This window comes from Pyxicephalus adspersus, unplaced genomic scaffold (assembly GCF_032062135.1).
Source record: "Pyxicephalus adspersus unplaced genomic scaffold, UCB_Pads_2.0 Sca661, whole genome shotgun sequence".
NCBI lineage: Eukaryota > Metazoa > Chordata > Amphibia > Anura > Pyxicephalidae > Pyxicephalus > Pyxicephalus adspersus.
Window position 1 is genome coordinate 563 of NW_027317668.1, and position 9,790 is coordinate 10,352.

At 43.5% G+C, this 9,790-nt stretch overlaps 1 protein-coding gene across 1 annotated transcript; it reads left to right on the forward strand.

Moving 5' to 3' along the window:
* Positions 1 to 690: 690 nt before the first annotated feature.
* Positions 691 to 4,272, forward strand: LOC140321087 (uncharacterized; the record flags this gene model as incomplete). Its single annotated transcript, XM_072397968.1, is given in 2 exon segments — positions 691 to 1,445; positions 3,394 to 4,272. Coding segments are annotated over 2 exon segments (1,621 nt in total), but the record flags the coding sequence as incomplete, so codon positions are not given.
* Positions 4,273 to 9,790: the final 5,518 nt, after the last annotated feature.

Here is a 9,790-nt window from a genome sequence, read left to right on the forward strand (position 1 = left end):
CACCAAACTCCTTGTACACGCTCTTATTATCTCTCATCTGGACTACTGTAACCTCCTACTCTCTCGTATTCCACTAACCCGACTCTCTCCTCTACAATCTATAGTGTTGGGGAAGAAAAAGTGCGTCTTATACGACGAAAAATACGGTAGTGACTGGGAGCAGAGAGGCTATAAAGTCCCAGCAGCCAATGGCAGCGCAGGATTGAGTTAGGAACTGATCTGCCACTAAAAAACTGAGTGGTGCCGGGGATGCTGATAAAATCCATCAGGCTGCACGGCTAAAGAGAAGCGGGGGCTGCCGATATTTCTTAGTTCGCCCGGCTGCTGCAAATAACATTGTTGGATAGAATAAACAGCGTTTGATATTGCAATGGCGCACAGTACCAGATCGCCGGACAGATAAGCTTCTCCCAACACTATTATTATATTACCAGTCCACAAGAGATGGTAGAAACTCGGGGGAGGGAAGATGAATTGGGTTCTGAGTTTTCCACAGTGAATCCTGTGACCAAGAAATACAAAAATGTTAAATAAAAAAAAAATCCTCGAGCCGTGATGAAATAGAAAATTTCCTATTGCTGTTCAGAAGAACATTATCAACATATCTCCAACACAGGCGGCTGTGATGTTCTTCACTTTGTACGTCGGCTAGTTAATAATTTTGACATAATTTTCATGTTTTGTCTTTACAGGTGGAAGTGTCCAGAATACACTGGAAGAACATAAAACATCACAGGGTCCAGGAAACAAACCTAAATCAGAGTCGTCCCCTTCCGTAGACCAAAGTACTATCATTAATGAGCATCCTGTTCTTTCCTCACAGGATGGGAAATGTTTTATATGGGAAAGGGATTTTCTTACAAACCAGCGAAGTAACACTGACAAAGCTCTTTTCTCATGCTTAGAGTGTGGGAAATGTTTTATCAAAAAAGAAAGCCTTGTTATACATCAGAGAAATCATACAGGTGAGCAGCCTTTTTCCTGCTCGGAATGTGGGAAAAGCTTCACTCGGAAACAATATCTTCTCAAGCATCAGAAGACTCACACCAGCGAGCGTCCTTTTCAGTGTCCAGAGTGCGGGAAAGGTTTTATTGGGAAAGGGGATCTTTATAGGCATCAGAAAATTCACACGGGGGAGCATCCATTTTCTTGTCCAGAATGTGGGAAATCTTTTATTCAGAAAGGAGACTATAACAGACATTTGAGAATTCACACAGGTGAGCAACTGTATTCATGTCCAGAGTGCGGGAAATGTTTTACTGAGCTAAGGCTCCTCCTCAGACACCAGATAATTCACACAGGCGAGCGTCCTTTTTCCTGTACAGAGTGCGGGAGCAGTTTTAATCAGAAGGGATCCCTTCTTAGGCACCAGAGAATCCACAAGGGTGAGCGACCTTTCCCTTGTTCTGAGTGTGGGAAATGTTTCTCTCAGAAATCAGATCTCCGTAAACACCAGAAGATTCATTGAGTGAAAATCCTTGCTGAAAATGTATGTTCACAGCTACCTATACCAACATATGATAGGATTGCTATACTGATGCAGATGAGGANNNAAGTGTTCTTTTATGTGTGGAGGCTGTTGGTGGGTTTCACTACTTCTAGCTGAACAATAGAGGGCAGCAGAGTTCCATTGTGTATGATGGAGGTAGTTGTTACAGTTGTAGTGTCCGCTCTCCTGGGGTGGCTACAAATGAAGACATGGATGATGAATTGTAGCCACAGACATTTTTTATATGTAGCTCTCTGCTAATGATAAAATTGATTAACGGGGAGTAATTGAGCTGGAGGAAGGAGTGTATTAATAACATTAGACAGATAAGAATATTTTTCTGGTGTATTTTATGGTGATGCTTTAAGATTAAACAAATGGCATGGAAATCCGCAGCATACTGGTGATCTGATATGTTGCAGAGTTGGTGATCAAGCTTTAGGCAGTTACAATTTTGCCTGAGCCCCACCCCTGTGAATCAACACCTCCCTATCCTGCTTTATACCTAAAATAAATATTCTGCAATAATTTATTTACATAATGTTTCGGTTGCCTTCTTTTGCCCCTTCTCCCTCCTGCCACTACGCCACCAGGAGGCCGCTGCTGATCCCTTCACCCTTCTCAGTTCCTATTGGCAACTATAGAAGCCTTGCACAATATACAATTACTGCCAGTGGACCATGGAGGAATGCTGCAGAATCTGGCACTTCCAGGAGTGTCAGATTCCTGGTCCTCCACCGAAGTAGTCGGTTCCGTCTGGTCCTACATCACTACTTAGGGGTCTATTAAAATGAGGGTGGGGGGTATTGCCGGATGCAGTCATGTCTCTGACATATAGATGGCTAAAACAGGGGTACTCCCTCCCTTCTTTTTCTTTAATTTTTAGTTTCATAACACCATCCAATAGCCCATTTCATGGCTGACCCTCCCCATGCTGCAGTGTGATGACTTACAACACAAATGTGAGAACAAATACACTTTAAAATGAAGGCTGCAGTTCCTGCTATGTCCACAAGGCGTTCATGTCTCTTCTACCAAGAAGTTCACACGGACAGGAAGTGCTGTGATAAACAGCCAGGAGATGTATGCACAAACCGGAAGTTGAGGAATGCATAATACAGACAGGAAATGAACTAACAGGAAATGGGTGAGGGGATTGTTGGGAGGAAATAGAGGAGACATTGCTGGAACTGGAAGCACAGGAGGTAATACGATTTTAAATGATTAATTCATATCAGTCTTTACAAAGGAGCTGACATTCTAATGTCCCCACAGTCACACTGTAGTTCTGAACTGCATCCTTAGCGAAAATCTTCGACATGTTTTAGTCTTTTGCGTTATGTCACGCTTAGAATGACAGGACCACTAGGGGGTGCTACGGCTTGCACAAAAGTGGTGTGAGCCCTGAGAATGGCCAAGGCGCAGGGTTTAAGCGGTAACCAGGTCTTCTCCAGAGCCTCCAGTGGTGAGGATGTGGCACTGCTGGTTACCATCAGGTTGCGGTCCTTGGGCACACCAGGGTGGGCAGGATGATACAGGGTATCAAATCACAAGGCAGAAGAATGGTCAAGGAAGGCAGCAAGCCAGAGCTAGAGTTTTTCTTGAGCTTCCTTATTTTTTGGTACTGTTGTTAGGTTTTATATATAGAATGTCACACCCTGAATGTTATCCCGTGACAGAGAAAGAAGAACATCCCAAATATGGGACATGAGAAAAGTCCCCATTGTCATGTGTAGAAGAATATCTTCATCGAATCTCCCCCACCACCTAATCTGTAGATGTGTTGTACGTCAGGTACAATGTGCAGAAGTATGCTTTTATTATTCTAAAACCTTTCTTTCCCCCAGGGAAAATTAATGCTGAGAATTCCTTTGAGGGCCATCTTAGCTTATCTTCTACTGTAGATCAAAAACCAAACACGCTTGAGCGTCCTTTTGCCTGTTCACAGTGCGAGAAAAATTTCACCCGAAAACACCACCTTCTTAGACATCAGAAAAGTCACACGGGTGAACGTCCTTTTCAGTGTTCAGACTGTGGGAGAAGTTTCACACAGAAAGGAGACCTTCTTAGGCACCAAAAAATTCACATAGGTGAACGGCCTTTTTCCTGCACAGAGTGTGGGAAATCTTACGTTCAGAAAGTAAACCTGCTCCGACACCAGAAAAGACACACGGGCAAAAGGCCCTTTTCATGTTTAGAATGTGGCAAATGTTTTATTGAGAAAGCAGATCTACTGAGACACCGGGGAAGTCACACCGGTGAACATCCTTTTTCATGCTTCGAGTGTGGTAAATGTTTCCCTTGGAAAACAGACTTTATTAGACATCAGAGGATTCACACAGGTGAACGTCCATTTTCATGTGACGACTGCGGGAAATGTTTCATTCGGAAAGCAGACCTGATTACCCACCGAAGGAGTCACACGGGTGAACGTCCCTTTCAATGTTCAGAGTGCGGAAAAGGTTTTATTCAGAAAGGTGATCTTCTCAGACATCAGAAGATTCACACAGGTGAGCACCCCTATTCCTGTGCAGAATGTGGCAAGTCCTATGTTCAGAAAGTACATCTTCTGATACACCAGAGAAGTCACACAGGTGAACGTCCATTCTCCTGCTCAGAGTGTGGAAAATGTTTTGCTGAGATAGGTCTTCTTAATAGACATCAGATAATTCACACGGGTGAACGTCCTTTTTCCTGTACAGAGTGCGGCAAAAGTTTTAATCAAAAAGGAATTCTTGTCAGACACCTGAGAGTTCACAAAGCCAAGTGATTGTGCACAATGAGGTAATCCGATTTTGAAAATACGTAAGGCGGAAATTATTAAAGGCAATAAGTTGGGTTGCTCATTTTTATATTACGTTTTTTTTGTATTATAATGAGCAGATCCGGATGTAGTTTGTAAGTGTGTTTCTAGCCTCTAATAAATTATTTAGCATAATTCCAATCCTTTGTCTCTGGTCATTATTATAATCATCAGTGAATACACTTACACAGCACTGCACATCAGATAGACATGGCACCGTCCAATCATACTTTGTATAGAAACATAAAAGGACCAATCCCAAATGATCTTACAATGTACCGTGTTTCCCCGATGATAAGGCAGGGCCATCAAATAAGACAGCCCCCCCCTTTTTAGAAAAAAATTTAAAATAAGGCCTCCCCCCGCAAATAAGCCACCCACCGATACCTGCACTTACCCGAATCGGGTGGTACGGTGGGTGACTCCGTGTGGTCCCTCCGTCTCCGTCGCCTCCGCATGCTCTTGGATGGGAAGCTGCGGCTCTTTCTCTCATCCTACCGTATGTGAAACTTCCTCCTTCACCTCTATCACACACATAGGGGTCCTCCTGCACCTTTTCTACACACATGGGGGTCCTTTGTCGCCTTCTCTACACACACATAGGGGTCCTCCTTTTACCTCCACTATACACATATAGGTCCTCCTCCAAACTTCTCTTTATACATAGGGGTCCTCCTGCACCTTCTCTTCATACATAGGGGTCCTCCTGCACCTTCTCTACATACATAGGTGTCCTCCTATACCGTCTCTACATACATGAGGGTCCTCTTGCGCCTTCTATACACACATAGGGGTCCTGCTGCATTTTCCCTACAAACTCAGGGGTCCTACTTCACCTTTTAACACAAAGGAGATCTACATACATGAGTGTCCTCCTACACCTTCCCTACACTTATAGGGGTCCTACTTTACCTTTTCTACACACATAGGGGTCCTCCTGCACATTTTCTACACTCACAGGGGTCCTCCTTCACCTCCACTACATACCTGGGGGTCATCTTGCACCTTTTCTACACACATAGGAGTCCAGGGGCACCTTCTTTACATGCACCTGCACTACCCACATAGGGGTCCTCCTGCAAGTTCTCTACATACATAGGGTCCTCCTGCACCTTCTCCACACACATAGGGGTCCTCCTGTATCTTCTATACACACATAGGGGTCCTCCTGCACCTTTTCTACACACATAGGGGTCCTCGTTTATCTCCACTACAAACATAGGGATCCTCCTGCACCTTCTCAACACACTTAGCAGTCCACCTGCACCTCCACTTTATACCTAGTTGCCATCTTGCACCTTGTTTACATACATAGGGGTCCTCCTTCACCTTTTCTACATACATAGGAGTTATCTGGCACCTTCTCTACACACATAGGGGTCCTTGTTTATATCCACTACACACCTACGGATCCTCCTGCAACTTCTTAACATATATAGGGGTGCTCCTGCACCTATACTACACACCAAGGGGTCCTACTTCACCTCTATCACACACATAGGGGTCCTCCTGCACCTTTTCTACACACATGGGGGTCCTTTGTCGCCTTGTCTACACACATAGGGGTCCTCCATTTACTTCCACTATACACATACAGGTCGTCCTCCCAACTTCTCTACATACATAGGGGTCCTCCTGCACCTTCTCTACACACATAGGTGTCCTCCTGTACCTTCTCTACATACATGAGGGTCCTCCTGCACCTTCAATACACACATAGGGGACCTCCTGCACCTTTTCTACACACATAGCGGGCCTTTGGCACCTTCTCTACACACATAGGGGTCCTCCTGCACCTTTTCTACACACATAGGGGGGTCCTTTGTCACCTCCTCTACACACATGGAGTTCCTCCTTCACCTTTTCTACACACATATAGGTCCTCCTGCAACTTCTCTACATACATCGGGGCCCTCCTGCACCTTCTCAACACACATAGGGGTCCACCCACACCTCCACTTTATATCTAGGGGCCATCTTGCACCTTCTCTACATACATAGGGGTCCTCCTTCACCTTTTCTACATACATGCGAGTCCTCCAGCACCTTCCTTACATGCAGTGGGATCCTCCTGTAACTTCTCTACACAAATAGGGCTCCTGCACCTCCTCTACACACATATGAGTCCTCCTTCACCTGCAGTACACTTATAAGGGTCCTTGTTGACCTCCACTACACACATAGGGGTCCTCTTGCAACTTCCTAACATATATAAGGGTCCTCCTCCACCTTTTCTACATACATATGAATCCTCCGGCACCTACACACATAGAGGTCCTCCTGCAACTTCTCTACATACATAGGGGCCCTCCTGCACCTTCTCAACACACATAGGGGTCCACCCGCACCCCCACTTCATACATAGGGGTCCTCTGGCACCTTCTCTACACACACATGGGTCCTCCTTCACCTGCACTACACACCTAGGGGTCCTCCTGCAAGTTCTCTACATACATAGGGTCCTACTGCACATTCTCCACACACATAGGGGTCCTCCTGTACCTTCTATACACACACAGGGGTCCTCCTGCACCTTCTCAACACACATAGGGGTCTACCCGCACCTCCACTTTATACCTAGGGGCCATCTTGCACCTTTTCTACATACATAGGAGTCCTCTGGCACCTTCTCTACACACACATGGGTCCTCCTTCACCTGCACTACACACCTAGGGGTCCTCCTGCAAGTTCTGTACATACATAGGGTCCTACCGCACCTTCTCCACACACATAGGGGTCCTCCTGCACCTTTTCTACACACATAGGGGTCCTCCTTCACCTCTTCTACAGACATAGGGGTCCTCGCTTACCTCCACTACAAACATAGGGATCCTCCTGCACCTTCTCAACACACATAAGGGTCCACCTGCACCTCCACTTTATACCTAGGGGCCATCTTGCACCTTGTCTACATACATAGGGGTCCTCCTTCACCTTTTCTACATACATAGGAGTCCTCTGGCACCTTCTCTACACACACATGGGTCCTCCCTCACCTGCACTACACACCTAGGGGTCCTCCTGCACCTTTTCTACACACATAGGGGGGTCCTTTGCCACCTCCTTTACACACATGGAGTTCCTCCTTCACCTTTTCTACACACATAGAGGTCCTCCTGCAACTTCTCTACATACATAGGGGCCCTCCTGCACCTTCTCAACACACATAGGGGTCCACCCGCACCAGTAGTGGAGAGAAGATGGAGAGGGGAGAATGGTAATGAAGAGTAATGGATATGGGGGTAGGGAGAGAAATGAAGAGGGAAAGTGAGAAGAATAAAGAAGAGGGCAGGAGAGTAATGAAGAGGGGAGGAGAGTGGAGTAATAGAGTGAGGAGGAGAGTGATGAAAAGGGAATTTATGGGGAGGGGAGGAAGGTAATGAAGTGGGGAGATGGAGAGCAGAGTGTAATGGAAAGGAAAGGAGGGTAATGGAGAGGACCGTAAAGGGTGATAGCAAAGAGAAAACACAAGGGGAAGTGCGACTTGCAAAGGGGGACAGAACATAAAGTATAAAATGTTATCAATGTAATATATATTCTGGTCTATTACAGAATGTTGTGAATGTCAGCTGATAACAGGTTATTGATGTACAGACAGAACAGTGTGTCAATGCCATTAGCTAGCACCGGGATTCTGGTGGGATTTATTATTAGCTGTGATTTATTATTTGGTGAGATTTATTATTAGGCAAGATTTATTATTAGATGGGATTTATTATTTGGTGAGATTTATTATTAGATGGGATTTTTTAATAACTGAGATTTATTATTAGCAGAGATTTATTATTTGGTGGGATTTGTTATTTAATAAGATTTATTAAGTGGGATGTATTATTAGCTGTGATTTATTATTATGTGAGATTTATTATTAACTGTTTATTAATAATTTTTATTATGTATTATTAGGTGGGATTTATTAGTAGATGAGATTTATTATTTGATGAGATTTATTATTATCAAATGTGTAATAGAAATTTGTTAAACATCCGTAACATAATTTATTCCATAAGGGAATTGTGATAAACACGTGGTTACTGTGTCATGACATACATATTAACACACATATGCATTAGAAATAAATCATACAGATAATGTAATACAAATGGGGTGGCACTCCACACTCCACACTGAAACCAATGCGAACAGAATCAGAAGCCTTGTTCACCCATTTCAGTGTGTATTTTCACAAAATATCAGTGTACAAAGAATCTAATAGTAACTTGCTAGGACTTGTTGGGATTCATATTGTCTAATCACCTATCCTTTTGATAAACATGAAGTTATCATTATCTCCAAATTATACAATATTTGTAATTCTCTAATCATGTTACGCAACCACCCAATTAATTTGGAGACATTCTCAACTTAGGAGGTACCACAAGTAAGGTGTACAATTTAGAATAAAGAAATACTTCTTCGTGACAGATAGATAACCCGAACACCTTAGCAGACTCCACAATTAATTTAATTGTTAATACCCTTAATACAGCGCCATCTTTATTCTGGTATCTTCACATTGTCCCTGTTGACAATTCCACCTCTTCACCTTGGATTTCTTTTCGTCTAACCCAATTCATTTCTACTCCAGTCTCCATATCCCCTGAGAAAATTCACGAATAACTAGTGCCAGCAAAAGCCTATCTTTCCTTTCTCTTTTTTACATTTCTATAGCAATTCCAGGCTTGGCAAGATAAAATCTCTTAACAATTCTTTAGTAAACAAAAACATCCCCGGCCCCCATCTCTTCGAGATTTATTATTAGGTGAGATTTATTATTAGACAAGATTTATTATTGGATGGGGGTTTACTATTGGACGGGATTTATTATTTTGGGAGATTTAGTATTAGGTGAGACTTAACATTAGATTGGGAATTATTATTGGGATAAATTAGGAATTTATTATTAGGAGGGTTTTATTATCAGGTAAGACTTACTATGAGATCGGATTTATTATCTGGTGAGATTTAGTATCAGGTAAGATTTGTTATTAGGTGGGATCTAATATAGGTGTGATATAATATTATTAGGTAGGATTTGTTATTAGGTGGGATCTATTATTAAAACACTTTAATCACACATTCTGGCCAGGATAAAGGGCGATGACCAGTGTGAAGTTTCTGATGCGCGAGAAGTTTTTCTTTGTGAAAACCGAATGAGGACGTAAACCCGTGTGACTTTTCTAAAACTGAGTGATCTCCTCCATGTGAGACATTTCCCGCATTCTAGCGTGATTTCCCTGATGTTTAAGAAGTTTGTCTTTCCGAGGGATGCTCACCTGTGTGAGTGCTCTGGTGCCTGCGAAGGTCAGCTTTGTGTTTGAAGTTTTTCTCACACTTTAAACATGAAAACGGCCGCTCGTCTGTGTGACTTTTCAGGTGTCGGAGAAGGTGTCCCTTCCAACTGAAACATTTCCCGCACTCTAAACAGAGATACGGCCGCTTCTCTGTGTTTGTTGTCTGTCCTTCAGCAAGAGACGATTCTGATCTAAAGCTTTCA